The 18,388-nt window shown below is 42.1% G+C and overlaps 3 protein-coding genes across 3 annotated transcripts; 1 reads left to right on the forward strand and 2 right to left on the reverse strand.

The window, feature by feature from the left end:
• Window positions 1-18: 18 nt before the first annotated feature.
• On the reverse strand, window positions 19-8,353 carry LOC128709472 (E3 ubiquitin-protein ligase Nedd-4-like). The gene is made up of 7 exons (XM_053804471.1): window positions 8,150-8,353; window positions 4,388-4,549; window positions 3,670-4,323; window positions 2,513-3,010; window positions 1,001-1,854; window positions 232-924; window positions 19-121 (listed from the first exon to the last, which is right to left on the reverse strand). Exons 1-7 carry the CDS (start codon window positions 8,351-8,353, stop codon window positions 19-21), a joined length of 3,168 nt encoding a protein of 1,055 aa, XP_053660446.1.
• Window positions 8,354-9,357: 1,004 nt separating this feature from the next.
• On the forward strand, window positions 9,358-10,572 carry LOC128708279 (DALR anticodon-binding domain-containing protein 3). Its single transcript, XM_053803240.1, has one exon. The coding sequence runs from the start codon at window positions 9,358-9,360 to the stop codon at window positions 10,570-10,572; it is 1,215 nt and encodes a 404-aa protein (XP_053659215.1).
• A 624-nt stretch (window positions 10,573-11,196) lies between these two features.
• LOC128707867 (enhancer of mRNA-decapping protein 3) lies at window positions 11,197-12,911 on the reverse strand. The gene is made up of 2 exons (XM_053802826.1): window positions 11,609-12,911; window positions 11,197-11,513 (listed from the first exon to the last, which is right to left on the reverse strand). Exons 1-2 carry the CDS (start codon window positions 12,909-12,911, stop codon window positions 11,197-11,199), a joined length of 1,620 nt encoding a protein of 539 aa, XP_053658801.1.
• Between the last annotated feature and the right edge of the window lie 5,477 nt (window positions 12,912-18,388).

Here is an 18,388-nt window from a genome sequence, read left to right on the forward strand (position 1 = left end):
TTCTTAGGTAAACCTGATTTAATCTACACCGGCAAATCCTTGGCTGCCCTCGATTGCACTGATTAATTTTTCCTTCAATTGGGCATAGCTTTCATATGGAGGCAAATCTAAACGGTTGAAACTGTAAGAAGAATGAAGTATAAAGAAGAGTGTTGTGAACGATCATTGAAATATTAATATATGAATTATTAATGCACTATAAAATTGTAATAAAAATAATCCGATTCTTACCAGGTGTGCGCACGTGGAAAATTGTTGACAGTTCCCCACTTCTCGATAGTAAACAGTTGCGGACCATTCGAACCGTACAGTTCCTTAAACCCGTTCATAGGCACACGCGAGGTACCAGTTACGAACTGCAGTAATCGGGCACGCATTTCATTGTTGAATGATAGTACCGCCCGCCAGAACCACTGTACCACCGCATGGTTTGCATAGTAATCTCCTTTGTACATGGTGTTCTTTTTCCAATCGTTCACATCGATACTTTGGATGCCACACATCAGCAGCTCAAGCTCATTCTCGTCGAAAATTTTTAGCAGATGTAACGGGACCAACGAACCAACGCCTTCCAAGAAGGCCTGCATCTGATCTTTAACGCGAGCTTCGAAACGCCAATCGATAACGAGCCGAATATACTCGTCCTTGTTATCGTTACACACTTCTAGGTCCGCACCATTTGGTTTGAGCTCTCGCTGGTTCGTTGTACCGAAGCTTTCCTCGTCCACACTGAAGGTCAGCATCAGGGAACTTGGATCGTTCTCTTTGATGTAAAGCAATGAATTGTAATACTCAGTATCCACTGCTTCCATGTCCTTCAGATCGATGGACTTTTGAAGCATCATTTTGTAGAATGGTCTAATGAAGAACGCGTCTAACAGCTTCCCATGGTAGATTGCCATTCCTGCAACGCGTCCAATGAACCTTAAAGAAATTAAATTAGAAACAGAACCGATTGTTTACACAAGTCCTCCACGATCTGAATCACACGTTGTCTTACTTGAAGTAATTAAGATGCTCTTCATTGCACAATCCGCTGTTTGGATTTATCTGCAGTGTGTAGTTATCCATCGCTGAATACTCGAACAGCCCATAGTATGGATTGAACATCTCTTTCGATAGTAGATAGAACCATTCTCTAGCCAGCCCGCCATAGTCCAGCCCAGTTTCACCTTCAAACTCAACCCACAACTTCGTCTTCAGTAGATCGAGCCGTGTAACCGAATTGATCACACGGTAGGAATCTTCCAAAATTGAAGCCCTTCGCACCTTGATATCGATCTTGTTTGGCACGTTGCTCGGTTTTTGCAGTTGGCTCTTGAAGTACTCATATTTTTGTTTGTAGTCGCGCGAATACGGTACAGCCTGACCAGCAATCTTTGGATTCGAAAGCCGCGGATCATCCCACTGCGTAGTGCGCGTGTTATGATCGATGAAGAATGTTCGACCATCGCTATGTACACGCTCCTCCCAACCTTCCGGTAGTGAGCCCAGATTGTCGTCCGACGAACGTGCATCACCGCGGCTACCGCTTGCTCCGCCGGTCGAGCCGACATTGCCAGCATTGCCGGAACTATCATTGGCAGCGCTCGGTATAGGACTTGCAAGCCCCGTTCGAGGATCAACCCACGAGGTGGTTTTGTTAATGTGATCGATGAAAAATAAGCGCCCATTCGAAGCAACTTGTACCGCCCAGCCTGGCGGTAGACCGGTAGCATTTGGTGTATTTGTTGCTGTGGCCGGTGTTGGTGACGAAGGATGGCTTGGAGTTGACGGTTGTACTCCGGTGGAAGTAATCGATGAGTCCGATCGGGATTGCTCACCAACACTGGAAGACGATGCAGTCTCACTGACCTGGAGCGAAATTGAATATGGAAAACATTACAAACTTTGCCAACACAACAAAGGTGTCAATTATGCAATGCGCAATTTAGTAACACATTTTAATGTCCTGATACCTCTTAGCATGTAACATATGTGTGAATAATTCTTTTTGATGTTGACGATTTACACATAGTTCTTGAAACATAAAAATAATAAAAGAAAAAAAAGACTAGCACAAGAAAATCTAATTAAAATATAGACCTTCACCTACTACATGTGCGCCTTCAGCACAGTTATGAAGAAGGGAGAATGATGGAAAGCAAGAAAGAGGACAGAAATAATTACAATAATTTTGATAAAAAGAATGTTGTTCACAAAATTTCATGTGAAATATTAGCTGTTAGTAACCAGAAACCATGCCGATCATATCAGAAAGAGTTCTCTTTTGTACTGCAATGTGTTTTTATTGCAATACATTAAATCATTGTCAAACACAGGTCATAAAAGCATGAAGTAGCGGTAAGTATTAGGTAGCTTCACAAAACGCTACAACAAATGGGTAGGGTTAGAGATACGATAGAACGGGCAAGATTGCATTTTGCAGCTCTTGTAAAAATACAACAACTTTCAAACTTGCGAGTGCCTTCTCCATGCGCAAATTAAGGGAAAAGGAACATTATTAACAAACCTCCCGGGCATTGGACGTGTTTTCAGCCTCAGCATCCCCATTTACCGTGCTGGCAGAGTACATGGAAGATACAGTATTACTCTCAACTTCAGGCGGTATCGCCGTAGTCGAGGATGACTCCCCACTCTCTTCGTTCGCTGGGAGTGCATTTGCGTTGCTGCCTGGTGACGATCGACGTCGTTGACTGGGCACCGGCGTACCGACTGGACTAGCACAGGCTGAGGATGTTGACGAAGACGGTGGCGGTGGAGGTGCTGGACGTATGGGGCGTATCGTTCCACTGTTTGCACTGCTAGCGATAGAAGTGTTTGACGGGGAAGGCGAAATGCCCATAACTTCTGCATCACTAATACGTAATGCATTGCCCAATCGCTCGGTTGTGGTTACGGAAGCATCATCACCTGCATGCAGGGACATTGGTGAAGAGATGCCGATAGATGACGTGTTGGCCGTTCCGCCGCTTTCACCATTTTCCGAAGTAATACTGACAATGTCGGCCTTGAATGGGAGAGCGATAAATAATGGGAAGTGCAAGCGGGATAACAGTGAGATGAGAGATGCTCTTGGGGCGAGCTACGATCAGAAGTTGGTGAGAGAAATAGTTCTCTATGTGATGATATTCTTGAAAAATATATACAAAATCGTTTTGCTACCACAACGGCAAAAAGTAGAATCTTTTACTGAAAGTGCTGTTTGATACATCACATTTTCAACAAGACAATATGTCTTGTATCATCGAATGCAATATGATACAAATAAAATATATCTTACATTTACTCTATATTCAAAAACAACCAGAACCAGATGGTTCCATTGTGGTGTTTAAATGCATCTGCTTTATATAAGTTTTTTAACTTGTTAATTATTTAAAAAAAGTACATAGAGGTTCGTTTAGAAGAGCTACGTATCGCCATGTTCATGTTTCGGCCGGTTTTTGGCCGACATGTTTGATCAATAATACTGTTATACAGAGGAGCAATCGCTCGATGATCATATGCGATGCGTTACAAATACTTAATGCACGACAAAAATCTTGGTTCTTGGAAAACTATATCAAATCGTTGGGCGCAACAAAATGCAAACAAATATCGTGGAAATAAATAAAAACTTAAAACGTAAAAACGAATAAATTATTCTACTCTTCCGGGATGTCTTACCATGCTCGTATTATTACTACCGCTGCCTTCATTGTCCGGATCGTTGCTGATGTGGAAACGCCGCTGAAACGCGGCCACCATTTCGTTCAGTCCCGGTTGCGCAGTCACAATACTTGGCCTCTCCCATTGAGTAGTTCTTGCGATATGATTTACGTAATACATTCTACCTACGGGATCCTGTCGTACTTCCCAACCCGGTGGCAATGGGTCTGGCTGTGGCAACGGAGGCAAATGAGGATATGGCCGGATGCTGGGATGATTTGGCGGTAGTTGTTGCTGCGGATACAATCCTGCATTTCGATGCACTGCAACCGGTGTGCTCGTGGCGGATGTACGATTACTAACACTCATTGCCGAACGCGTTCTACCGATAGCCGGGTCATCATTTCGCATGATTGCATGGTACAGCTCCAGAGTACCGCGTACCTTAGTCGCCAGGCGTAAGCTGAACTGGCGCTTGGCCCGCAGTGTATATCGCTGCGGCGTAATCGTACGGCTATCGTTTTCGTGAGGTAAATTGATCAGTGTTAGCTCAACTAGTCCCATAAAACCGTCACGCGTTAGCCGATTTTCATCGTACACTTGAAATACCAGCTTGTGTTCGTTTGGTTCAACGCGAAACACAAATTCCTCATTCCAGACCGGGTTCAGCGTCTACAAAAGAAGGTTAGAAAAATCTTAATCTTCTAAAATCTTAAACTGATACGATGTTACCTACCCTGCGTTTCGTTTTCGTCACCATGTGGTCCACGTTGACGTCTCCGGTGATGGTGTTTTGCTCGATTTTCACGTACGGATCACTGTATCCGAAGATGTCCTTTTTCGCCAACCCGCTTGCTCCCAGTACTTTGATGCGCACGTAGCATGCATCTTCATCATTCTACAGGAGTGTTTATTTTTATCATCACCATGAACCATAATGATCCACGAATACAACCACAATGATGATGCAACAGCAAAGAGAACAACGAAAAGAAATAAATTATCAAGAGTTGCTGGAACAAAAAGATTGTCATATGGGAATAACGGTTAATTTGCACAAAAACTAATCAATAAACAGCGCTCAATGTTCACCGAGTTGATAATTCTACCATTTGCCATGATTCCCCCGGATGGTGAGGTGTGTTATCAAGCAAATCCCTCTACTGTTAAATACATCGCCGAAATCACAATCTGTTTCTGCTAGCAGCCTTTGTAACCTGTTGGGGTTTATAGACACACAATCAGACTAATTTTGACAATGCCTACCAAGTTGATCAACATCCCGGTTCTCGTCATTAGATCGTTGTTGCTTACAATCACCAGGAGAAAAGGGGGAATCACCGTTGGGATGAAAAAGAATAATATTGACACCACAACTCGTTGCTTAATCGGTTCAATTCTCGTTAGTATATTTTTCACTATTGTCACTTATTTTGGGGCAAGAATTGTCAACCCATCACTTTAACTAATTTTGCACACACTGCAGCTACACGGGAATAGCTTGCCAAACTTTGGTAAATGCGTTTTTCATCCGGTTGAAACAACTGCCAGTTTGACAGCGACACCGAAACATCTGCTCGCAACTATGTACACGCACCGATCAGCGACTCATGGTGAAAAAATGATTCTCTCCCCCTCCTTGGTGAGCGTTGGAGCCTGACCGAGGCCGTCCGAGCAACCGAGCACCGTGCAGCTATTTCTGGTTCTACTACACAACTCTCCCGTATCTCGCCAACCGGCTACTGATGGTGGTGGTAGTGCGTTACAGGCGGAGGATATCTTAGCAAGCGCTTGTTGTTACTACTGCTGCCGACGGTTATGCTGCGTGATGTGAGTCGGTGTTTATAGATTGGTGTTGGTGAATGCGAAGATTTCGCTGCGCTTCACACTACTCCAACGGTGTCACCAAGCACCCACGTCCGTCTCACCTCAAACAACTCGTCAGCATTCGCATTCGTGTTACTACTACTGCCCAATGGCACGGAAATTCAAGATTCGGCAGGTCACACATACTAGATCTCACGCCTCCGAAAAGCAACAACCAACGAAGCTTATCAGTGATAATGAATGGCAGATAAGTGCAAAGTGGTGGGGGAATACGCCTAACTCCACGCGCCACCCATGCTTTACAGGTTGGTTAAACTAAGAATAATAAGTATATCCTGCGTCACCGACGATTTGCGCTGGAAGGAGTCGTCACTACTGAAGAGAAATATCTACGAGTCTGGTCCAGAAACACACAAGTCTGTTATTATAGCAGACTATTGTTCCTTCAATTTCATCGTTGACTCACGACCACGCACAATCGTGACGTTTTATCTAGAGGTTTAAAAGTTAAACCAAATGGAATTAAGCGATAAATGCCGTCTTAATGCCGACAGGGATCAATACGATAACCGCAAAGATAAAAAAAACGATAACGTCGAAAAGGGATAACATTTAACGTCGAACAGTGAAAAATGGATTATAAAAATGGACAGTGAAATACAAGTCTACCGTGTTTGCGTTATGTACTTCACTCGATGAAGATAGATTGTACATTGATAGATTAACTCTGGAAACACGAGTTGGTAAGTATAGGTCGAAACCCACCCAAATCTTAGAATACCATCCAAGAAAGATACGGTATGCGTTTAGATATATCACATGTTAGTAATAGATGGTGGTACAGGTAGCGAAACCCTCGCGTAAATAAGACAGGACACCACGTCTAGGTTTTGGGGAAACGGAAGATAAGTGGTCAAACTTTTGTTCGAAATATTTGTGGCAACAGTATATGTGTGGCTTTGCGATGGCAATGACCGGCAGACACAACTTGCATCTACGCACGCAACAGGAACAATTGATCGCGTGGAAAAGTGGTACAGACGTTCGGTTATGTGCGAAGAGCGGTTAGTTCCCGCTCGGTGGTTTGCATAGCCGGATATTCAGTCCCGTTTACTGGTGACGGGGAAAGCGCTAAGTGCCAACGCAGCAGCATACGTTCGATTGAAACGTTACAAAAGCTAATGCTGTTCCTGAACTACACTGCTATGAATTACGTGAAAATATACACGAGTTTTAAACATTTGAATAGTGAAGTGATATAAAAATGTCCTCACACATTAGCCGTTGAGGCACCGAAGTTCGGATTTGGTCACAGTTCATCACATTCATCACGTCTCACGTGATCTTATTTGGGTTGTGTTTGTCGCTTCACGTGCAATTGTGCAAGTGCATTGAATATAATATTTTTTTGCTAATATGTTATCTTCACCACCTTCCTGCTTATCTTATCAGTTTGTCAACGGCGGTGGTGGCAGTGCTTCTGTGCTTCATGAATCGATTGCAATTAAATGTAATCAATGAATGGCATGGAGCAATTAATTGAACCAATGAAATGTAGACATGCCTTATTTTTCCGTTTCCTTCAACCCGTGCCTTTTGTGTCTTTTATATTAATTTACCAAGCGTAACCTGATGCACACTTACGATATATAAAAATATCAATGCTCATAATAACTACGCAGGCTAGCAAAATGTGATTATACGGTTTAGCAAATCTTTATCGGCACAACATCCTCAAGAGGTCTAGGCCTGCCATTTCTGGCTTTCTGTGACTTTGTTTATCCGTAGCTTGATATTCAGTGTTGCGTACGGGGGGATTGGTCCGATCCGTTCGTGAGAAGACCGGCGCCGCTACCATCATGCCCCCGGGCCGCCTCCATTAACGGTTTAGCAAATAGCGCGACGATATATATATATTGATAAATGTTATGAGTTGTTTATATACTCGTGTGACGAAACCGATAAAGTAAATGTATTTTATTCACTTGCATCAGGTAAATACGACAGTATATGTGACCCTAACGTTAGGATTCCAAGCTAAATTTTACAATTTGGCTACAATTTGGGAACATGTTGGTACGTTCAAATTGAACTCTTGGGCTGCAATTTGGCGGTCGGTGTCTTTGTGTAAACCTTTGTTGTGTAGGCTAATTAGAAGGGAACTGTTATATTTCATTTCATTTCAGTATGGAAAGACTCGTGCTTTTCAGTCTGTGAAGAAAATTTAAAGTCTCTCTCGTAGGCTAAACAACCAACCAGCCATGAAAAGATACTGATACACTGGTCGACACCCTTGATTACCTCACTCATGTCACGCTTAGATGCTTGATCTTTCAAACAAGCATTTTTTTCGTAGTAGCGTACTCCCATTTCTCGGTCTATCTTATCAGTGCATTGAATAGCTATCATCCCTCATCTAGAGCTTAAGATTGTTTCCGAAAGCGTTTGTTTTGCACACTGCTATACAACAAACGGACGACTGCTGCATACAAGTCAGACATACACCATGGTTGGCCATTGCCCGGCGTAAAGGAAAAATTGTTTCTTTGTGATTTTCGCAGGGTTGACGATTTTTGATCCGGAATAACACATGATATCGTTGAATATGATCGTTTGTTAGTGTGCTGTCCTCGGTGGATACAATCAACTTGCCCCTTAACTATCTACTTACAGCGGTAAAAAGGGATCCACGGGGAGTGTGTGATGACAGAGCCGGACTCGAACCGTAGGACGAGTTGCCCATGGACTGGGCTCTCCTGCGGGGTGGCCTCTGTGGTGTCATGAAGGAACCGATGGTTAGCGCCGGTAGGCCAGACAGTGAAGAACCGTGCGGCGATTGAAACGTTGTCTGGATGCTGCTGATTTGTGATCGCATACCCGATTGTGCTAAACTTTATGCAAAGTGCACCTCAGATGCAACAGCACTAGGCAGTTGCACTACAAACACGATCAATTAGATGCAGCGAATGATACGATCGGGGAAATTAGTCATCGAAACACAGGAGTACAGGGGAATGTGTTCTATTACGTCGGATGGGAACAAGGAAATAACCATTCCTTTTCCCTTCATAGAGCTCCAGACGGCTGCTGCATCTCACATACGGTTGAGATGAATGATGCACTCGCGTCCCTGCAAATTGCACACCTCTCGCAATATTTAGGCTTTTCGCTTCGTCGTTTGTTGTTCTCTTTTGCCAAGGCGTAGCTGCAAACTAAGTTTTTCCCCCCGAGGGCTTAATCTTGTGAACAGGAATGTACGTTCTCTGCCCGTAGTTTGCCGTATGAATCACATGCAGAGAAATTGCACACACTTGCATTTAATCGCATGCCGCACGGGGATCAACTACATCGTCCAATTGATGAAATTTTTTCACACTTTTATCGACACCGGAAATGAAAACGCAACAGAATTCTCGCCGTAGCAGGGGGAATCGAGCTAATTTCTTTATGTTCTTTCCCTTCAGTCCCGTTCCGCACGATATTCTTTTGGTCGTATTTTTTTTTGCAGTTCACCATTGACAGCTGATGCGAAACAAAAGTTCCAAGGTTTCTATATATCGATTTTTATTTCAGGTATTGTTCAAATACAATCAAATTTGCGTTCGTTTTCATGATATTGTTTTGTGCTTGGTAATTATAGTTTTTTATTATGTGGTTTTTTGCGATAACGAAATGAAAAGTATGCAAAACAAACGATGGGGCACCTTGGCACTGGCTATACCTACCTTGGCGCTAGCAATCTTTTGGAAAAGAAATGTCATGTAGTGTTTATAATCGGCAAACAAACGTCATTTCTATAACCGTCGGATGTGGTGCTCAAACTAATTGGTTGTGGAGCTCAGCTTTAGTTAACTTTCGCATTCACAAACCCCGATCACAATGGATGGAATTCTATCCAAAACGCAAAAGCTGCTGTGCGATTACTTCGAAAACCTGGGTCATTCGGTAGCTCTTAAAATGTTCGACAAAAATTTATTGCACATGGGCGACCTGCTCGTAAAGAGCAAAACCGACAGCAAATTGCATGTGGACGAACAAGCCCTCATAGTGGCCAGCAAATGTTGGCCTCTTCCGATTGTGTCCATCTCGATCGTGGAGAACGGTGCACATATTTGGTTTGATCGCGCCACCGCATTTCGAGTGGCTCTTACGCTCAAGGAGTGGGAATTGGATGCAAGTACAACGAATGGAGAAAAAGTTTACATCGAAGAACCAACCACCGACGAATGTGACACCATTTCGATGGGAGAATTCCGGGCCAACATCTTGAGGAAGACCATCAAAAATTGTTTCCTGCACGGTGGCTACATAATCGTTGAGAAGACTGACCTAAACGACAACGAGATGCCTTCCGACGTTACGCATGTAAAGGTCGTTCATCAAAGGAACAAATCAACACCAAACCCGTACGTGGCGGTTCTGTGTGGAGCTGTACTGACGGGGAATGAGATACAGAATGCGGCACAGTATATTCAGCTGCGTGCAGATGAAATGCACCTGACGGCACTACATCGCTACGGTTTGCGCATACCCGATGCTGTTAAGCTACAGGAGCTTGTTAAGAGCTTGGGACGTTCCGCGGCCATAGTAGATATGCTGCAAACCAAGCATGCCAACGTGATTGATATGCGCACTCAGCAGGAGATAATGCGTAACCATTGTACATCGAAGGGGGCACCCTTCATACTGTATAATTATGCACGGTTGGCCACGATTCTGAAAAAGCATGCCATACTGGTGGAACAGGATGTGCAACTGGACATACCTCCCGTGCATGAGATAAACTTTTCGTTGCTCGTCGAACCGGAAGAATGGCAGTTGCTGTACGCGTACCTGATCCGCTTCCCGTACGTAGTCCGATTAACGATCGGCTATGGAAAGTCCCCTCAAATCGCCCCGTACCACATGTTAAGTTTTACCCTATGCTTGATTAAGTGCCTCAGCAAATACTATCGTAGAGTGAGAATTTTGACCGAAAACAGACCCAGGCTGCAACCGGTAATGTTTGCCCGTTTGTTTTTAATACGGGCGGTGTTCGACATGCTGAAGGTGATACTGAATATATTTGATTTGGAACCGGTTGAAGAAATGTAGGATTTGGGCGAGATCGTCCATGCTCCTCGCTACTCAAGGAGGATCATTTGTTTAAGCTATTTTATGTTATATCTTTGCTGCCACAAACAAAGGACAGTATTTCTAAGAAATCAATTTTGTGGGAATAAATATACCTACCACTGTTATAATGAATACGCATGTTATTTTACAATAAAATTGAGTAAACATGCAAACAAAGGAAAAATGGGACTAAATTTCTATTACGTTTAATCCAATAAAAAAGAGAGATTTAAAAAACTTCACCCCCTCAGAATTATTTTGAGTAAAAACTACGATGTCTTCGAAAGGGAGTTTGTGTGTTGAGTGAATTTGGTTTTATTGGAGTTGTTGATGGGATTTACTTTCTATTTCGCTTTTCTACTGTTTGTATGTTCTGTTGGTTTAAGTTTATTAAAACATTTGTCTGTTTTTCTTACATCTCACTAGTAGATTTCTGGTCACCAAACCATGTTTATCTGCGGGATGATTCTATTAATGCGTAGGTGTGCTGTCCTGGTTTGTTCACACGGGGCGAATTAGATGCATTGAGTGAAAATAAAATAATTAGTCCTGACTGTTTCTGACCCAACTGAAACGTTGTCTATTAATCTCTCTCTGGGTGAATTATTCGTCCTTTCTTCGGTGGATCGGTATGACAAACTTGTCGAACGGGCTTTTATATTTGATGCCAGCACGGTGGAAGATTTGATTTGGTATTCCAATGTTGCACAGGTACAAACGTCCACAAGCATCATTCTGGTCGATTCCGTCCAGCGGTAAAATAGGTAGTATGGAACATTTGATTGCCACACCCTCGAGTCCGACACCCGGGGGATCGATCGCTAGTACTGGCGCCCGACTGTAGCCGATCCATTTACGCATCTGATCTGTAAGCTTTGAATTCTGCACCGAAGCAATCACGAGGTCGCACGGAGGTAAAGCTTTAAGGGAATGGATTAAAGAGAAGAAGTATTAATATTTTTTGTCAAACAATTCCTATTCCTTCTTAAGCAGTCTGCCTAAAAATGTCACTTACTGTGAACATCAACCGATATTTTGTTGCCCGTTGCCATATATAATGGTACCTCCGAGCTATTTTGCGTTGCTTCCGTTAATGAAGACAAATAGACGACCGTCTCGAGGCCGTGGCTGGCAAGCTGTCTGGCCGTTGATATACCGACCTCGTCCAATGTACCCTCACACACGACCACGATCTTGGGCCACTGATGCTGATTGTTGGGCGTCAGACGTCTCGAACCACCTAGTAGCTGAAGTGCCAGTTCAGTAGCACCACGGGCTAGGAAATCGTGTTGCCGTTCACGCGACAACCCCATGCTTACAGCATACTCCTCTACCGTATGGCGTAATGCAGCCGGTACGGACGGTATCACCAGACCTTCGTCCGTAACATAATCCTGACTATCGCGGGTTGCATCCGATCCCGTACTCTTGATCTCAATCTGCCTGTATTGAGCTGGTATCGACACGAGTACATTCTCATCGTGGCGGTACTTCGTTTTAGCTGCTGAATTTGCAGCATTTCGTTGCTTACGATCACTCTCGGAAGCTTTCGTTTGGTTGGCATCGATTTCGTTCCAGATCGCTTGCTTGTCGAACAAGGCTAGATTCTTTTCGAAATCGAACTCCACATCCATCATCAGCGGATCGTCGTCTGGCGATCCGAAAGTGCTGTCCTTGGCCAGATTCTTGCGACTGCGCGACATCTTCCCATTGCCATTGCCAGGCTTCTTCGCGCTGCCATCGGAGTACGGTAGCGATTGGCTCGTAGGAACTGGACGTCCATTACCGAATGTGCCAACAAATCCCGTGGACAAAACCGACGCCGCTGTCAGGTGGGCTGATTTCGATGCAGGACCGTTGATGTCGATGGGATTGCTGGTGCTCTTGTTGGAACCCTGCGTGTTATTCAGGTTGTTATTAGCGTACTTGTTTTGAGCGGAAGTTTTACTGGCCAGTTTGAATGCACTGCCGGTGACATTTTGAAACTGTTGCGACTGGTGCTGCTTGCCGTTGTTCATCAGCTTCAGCCCATCATACTGATCGTCCAGTGAGGTTACCATGCCCGAATTGGCTACCACAGTGGCCACCGGTTTCGAAGGAATGCTCGGCACGTTGCTGCATGAGATAAGATCTAACTTGGCAATATCCGCCGCACACAGGGTCACCTCCACGTTGTTCTTCTTTAGGGGTATACCATTCCGGACCGCTTTCGTAATGACCACCACAGATGGGGTGACCCGTTTAATTATGCCTTGAAACACGCCAATATCATTGCGACAGTGTATCGACACCGACTTGCCAACCCATTTATCGGCCATTTTATGCACTTTAACTTTTGAGAGCTGTTACCGTCGACACCTTTCGTGGTCAATTAAAAATATAAATATACAAAGATGCAATGTTCATACGCGAATATCGCGAGGGTCACTGGTAGGTCGATGCGCAACAAACGCGTAACATACGTTAATTTAGTTACATACAAAATACATAACCACAAACAGTCCAACGGAAATGCTTTTTTTTCTGAAGTGCGTCTAGAGTGAAGTGAAGAAATACTGACTTGGAAAATGGCAAAGGAAAAGCTTGTTGTTGGCACACAACGAAACAATATGTGCATGTGTGCAAGTTATTGTCCGTAACCGAGTGGTACGATACGCAACCACCTTTTTCCCCTAATGGGACGGAAGGAAACACAGCGATACAGCAACGTACTTTGCACTATATTACGATGGGTTTCAATATATAATTCAACTATATCTGTACGCAATTAAGTTCACTTTTTCAAACAATTTCCTTAGTCACATCAACGCCATTCTCGTATATTGTATGTGGTTTTCCTCTGTACTTTTTGTTTGTGCAAATCGGGGTACGCTCACATTGGGCGAAACGCAACACACTCGTGGCCAAATATGTTTTTACCTAAACGTTATTTCTTATTACATTAATAGAAGGGAAATATCGGTAAACGACAAACTCGAAATATTTCAGGGTATGTTTTACTTCAGAGGGATTCGGGAATCACATTTTTAATGAGCTTTTATTACTGCTTCAAATATTAAATAACAACTTCACCACTATGGGATCCGGTATTTGGGATACCCACAAATGAGATTTCGAAAATTTTCGAACTGCAGTGCATTGCAGTGTGAAAATGTTATTTGGGAATGGAATGTCAAACTTGCTTTGCAATGTCAAAGATAATTGCAAATTAGTCGTTGCAAATTTTATTTTTATAGACAGTTTTTCCATTATAATGCAGGATGAACGAATGAAAATTGATGCATTCAATAGTTAAAATTAGTTGCTTTTCCGATATCAATTCATAAGTATGGAAATAAATATAGAATCTGCTTTTATCATGAATTTTGTTAGTTGCGAACAGGATCCAGCCTGAAAATTCGGATCGATAAATAGAAATTTGTCTTTGTCATTACTTCTTTCATCATTGTGTTATTATTCAGAAGAACATGTTCAGCAATACATCTTGGCCGTTCTTTTTGAATACTTTCCAAAACGACACCTCATACACATCTTTACGCGGACCATCTCTTCCTTGTTCTCTCTCAAACTGTTGCTATGCTACGATGGAAATGCTGAGTGAATTTTGCTCTCTATCGCATTAGTTATTTAATTAGACAATATCCAAATTCGAAACTAGTCTGGTAAACCAAGTTATGTGCGTGTGGATCATGCAAATTAAAGAGTAAATATGGTAGCGGACACAAATTGAAAAGGTAAAGAAGCTTCCATTTTTCTTACTTCGAATGCCATGTGATGTGTGCTAGCTCGAATAGTCACATTCTAAATGGTTTTCTGTTTCATGATTACCTAGCACACTGCTGTGACTATATGTTTTATTGAAATTCTCACCGGTACTGCGGGTAACGAAGGGCGAAAGCAACAGTTTTTCCATGGCCTCAAGCTGCCTAACCTACCCCTTGTTATCGGTAGCGCCATGCGAGTGGAAATGTTATGCGATTCGCGAGAGTAAAAACATAAACAACATTCCACCCTCTAAGTCATCCAGTGCGAAGAGAATGGCAAAACATTGCTATGAAAAAGAGAGTGAGGATTCGTTAAAAAAGGAGAGCATCAACGGGAGTAAATTTAAGTAAAAATTTAAGATTGAGAGTGCGAGCTAGAGAGAGCTTCTTGTGAAATAATTGGCTACAAAAGCGTTTAGCTCAATGTTTAACATACTTTGAAATAGTTTTGCATGTAAATATCACTTCAAGTCGCATAACCATTGGAGTAAAAACAATTTGTGACTTCCATCAGTAGGCATGTAGAATTACGTTGCCGTGGGTTTGACATCTCTGTGGTATACATACTCCCTTTCACATAGTCACACTCGCACGCACTCGCACGAAAATGGTACCGCTGCCTATGAAAGCGACGTGCTCTTGCATTCTCTCTTTTCTTCTCAGCGTGCAATTCCTAGAGAGTGGCAACCAAAGTAGCCTGGAATTGATGCTGTCGCTTTAATGGCATACCGTATTGTACTGGTCTAGTGTGTCTGTGAGTATTTCTGAGATCGTGTTAGCGAAAGGTTGTGCGTGCTCCTATTGTCTCAACAAAACGGCGCAACAACTCCCCGTGCTGTGTCTTGTATAGAGGTCTCAAAAATCAGCAAAGCGTTTATGTTGCAATCGTGCAAAACCGGCAAATATAACTAACTCAGTGAACGTTCAAAGGTGAGCATAGGGTTTTCTTATTCGGTGGTTCACACGTTCGCTATACGACCTCATGATAGACCTCCGGTGTGTTGCGAGCGTGAAAGGTGTGTATCGGTACGCTGTGTTGCGAAGGTAGTGTGTGGTTTTGACGAAGGTGTGCGTTGCGGTCGGGGTCTTTGCAACTCCCACCCAACCATCGATATTATTATTCATCCCCTTGTGGAGCAAGTGTGTGTGTGTGTGTGTGTGTGTGTGTGTGTGTGTGGTAGGGGAGTGGATTAATATTTTTTTGTAAGGTTGTAAGTTATTGCTCGGCTGGCAGAGTGTTACGGCCGCACTGTTGTTTCTCGACCGCCCTAGTGACCAAAAATTAACGAGTGTTAGTGGTAACCGCGTGTTGTTTGGTGATGCATTTTTTTGCAGAATTGTGTACCGCTGCGTTGAAGTTTACGTACAGTTTAGTAATTTCTGTTTCTTTCACTGGAATGCCAATGTTGCACGATTAACAAAATAAATCGAGTTTGTTGGTGTATCTAGTAGTTGTTAGTATTCTGACTATTATGGCACGTAACTACATTTATTTAGTTCTTCCAATTCAATTGCCTTAGTTTTTTTTCCAAAATAAGTTTAAAGTGTGTATCGATTAATAACGTAGGCAAAAGTGTGAATATAAGTGAGCAAAATTGGTGCTAAGTGAAACATCCCAGGAAACCACTTTACGAATAAATAAAATTCCTCAAGTGCATGTAAAACATAATTACAACTTATTTTATCATTAGCTGGTTGGCAATTGCCGTCGCAAGAGTGTGTAAATAAGAAAACAGAGTGATCCGTGCCGACAAGTCTGGAGTGGACAAATCTGTAGAATCAGTTAACGCTGTATGCAACCTTTCGTCTACCATCTGTGTGGGTCGTTAAGATTAGCAAGTAACGAAATGTTGTGCTCACTGAAGCTGCACAGTTTAGCGGCGAAACATTAAAAAATGAGCATCTTCAAAATGATCTATATTTTTTCGTGATGTACAATCCAGATTCATGTGAGTGGTTCAGTAAAATCTGACTTTTAATTTAATACTGATGCGTCTCCTGCTTTAACACTTAACACAACCTTTATTATAAGTCACGTTCGCTTTCTTGGCAATCTTAGCAAAGTGTTGTATTTCTTATTATTGTGGACCATAGAGAGTCAGAGAATGATCTGCGCGTACGCCACGACAAAGTGAAAACATTAACGACCAAACTAATTCATTGGTAAACCAAACTGTTAGTTGACTAAACTCAAATGTTCGGTTACAATTACATAAAGTGAAGTGATCGTGACGTGAACTTGTTTATCGGTAATGGGTATTGGTTCTCGCTGGTTCAGTGATTTACGTATCATTCAGCTTGGAATAAACGTTTTACACTCATCTAAATAGCACGAGGCTGCTAAAAGGTTCTAACAGCACTGCTAAGTTTGTAATGAAAAAATCGATAATTTATTTCGATAAGTTCAACTCTTATAGAACGGACGGAAAATGCAAAAACGATAAAAAAAAGTAGTGAAATCTCTGACAAACCTGTTTAATTCTCTACGAAACTGCACATAACAATTCCTTATAATTAATTTCAAAGCAAATTTCTTAAAAAATTGTGGATAATTCGTTGGAATGCTACGTGTAAGTCTATGGATCAGTGCTATGCAATCCTAGGAAAACTATATCTGTGGATTGAAATGAATCTGAAATCTGTGGAAAACTGAGAGAAACTCATTTACAAAATGTTTGAAAACCCCAGAAACAAAGCTGAAAATTCTGTGTAGAAGCTGGTGTTAACTTCATGTTTGGTGTTGATTGCCGTATCGACGCCAGTTTTGACGTATCGTCGCCAATATTGACAATGGAATAATCTGGAGTCAAATCCGAAGCAATCTGGCGTCAAATTTGGAGTCGACTTTGGATTTTTTTAAAGTCGATTTCGTTTTTTTCGTCCTATGAACCGGACTGGATTTATGCATACACTCTGGATTTTCCACCACCCCATTTCCCCCCTGGTTAGCTGAAAATGTATGTTTCTTTTCATTGGTTGCATCATGCATTATTTGAATTTGTGATAGATTGTTTTTGTGTCTTGAATGAAATTAAATGTTTTCCTGCTTTCAATTTCATTTTTTTATTTCTTATATAGTTTCTACTTACTTTTTGACTTAAGTAGCATCGATATAACTTAATCTAGATATATGGTCAGGCCATTCTCACGGATGTGCTAAAAAAGCAATAATCGGATATTAGAGCTAATAGGACATGTTATTTAAACGATGCTATAACAGTTGCGCTATTTGAGCAAGTGATGTAATTTATGTTTTTTTTAAATTGTCTCCATTGAAGAAATTCGTTGCAATTCTTAATTGCATATTACATTATTTTAACGTTAGAGTATTGTGTTAAATATGTATTAAACCATTCTCATCAATACAAGTTAGTACGGCTACTGGAGTATGGTTAACATATGTAAGACATTGAAGCAATTGGCTCATATAACTATGTTGTAAAATAATTAATTATGTTCATCAACTTTAGAGTCATGCCACTAGAGGAGAAAAAGTTTTGGATTTTTGTGAAAACAATTACCACATGTGCAACCTTGAAACATAGCACATGGCAACCGAATGCATCAGTTGATTCACTTGTCGGATGAAAGTGAAATCATACGAGTAAAAGTGCAACCGTTTGCAATGTTTTTAACGCAGGCAAATCCGGTGAGTAAGCAAGGCCATTACTTTTTCTTTGGTTGTATATGCATGAACGCATAATTCCGAGCTTGGAAGAGACGTTCAATGCCATAGCAATTTTGCCTATGTTCGACTGTTGAGACGCACACATGTTACACGTATATACAGCGATTATTGTAGTGAATTCAAAGAAAAGTATTTTTCCTTCAGTTGGGTTGCTTTGCACGGAAACAAGAAAACCTTTTTTCCTTAACTCGGGATGTTTTAGAGAGACAGTGTAAGCGAGAAGTCCAATTAAGATAATTTAGTGCTAATTTCCGCTGTAGACTTTCTTAAAAAGGCTGGAGTTATGTCGCTACCTTTAGCTACCATGAACCAGCGTTTAATTTGCTCATATTCAAATTCAAAC

This window comes from Anopheles marshallii, chromosome 2 (assembly GCF_943734725.1).
Source record: "Anopheles marshallii chromosome 2, idAnoMarsDA_429_01, whole genome shotgun sequence".
Classification (NCBI taxonomy): domain Eukaryota; kingdom Metazoa; phylum Arthropoda; class Insecta; order Diptera; family Culicidae; genus Anopheles; species Anopheles marshallii.

Coding starts and splice junctions, on each gene's coding strand:
- LOC128708279 (XM_053803240.1), top strand. CDS start 9,358: ATGGATGGAATTCTATCCAAAACGCAAAAGCTGCTGTGCGATTACTTC.
- LOC128707867 (XM_053802826.1), bottom strand. CDS start 12,911: ATGGCCGATAAATGGGTTGGCAAGTCGGTGTCGATACACTGTCGCAAT. Junction 11,514..11,608: donor AATATCGGTTGATGTTCACA/GTAAGTGACATT, acceptor ATTCCCTTAAAG/CTTTACCTCCGTGCGACCTC.
- LOC128709472 (XM_053804471.1), bottom strand. CDS start 8,353: ATGCGATCACAAATCAGCAGCATCCAGACAACGTTTCAATCGCCGCAC. Junction 4,550..8,149: donor GTGGATCCCTTTTTACCGCT/GTAAGTAGATAG, acceptor ACACTCCTGTAG/AATGATGAAGATGCATGCTA. Junction 1,855..2,512: donor ACACGTCCAATGCCCGGGAG/GTTTGTTAATAA, acceptor ATTTCGCTCCAG/GTCAGTGAGACTGCATCGTC.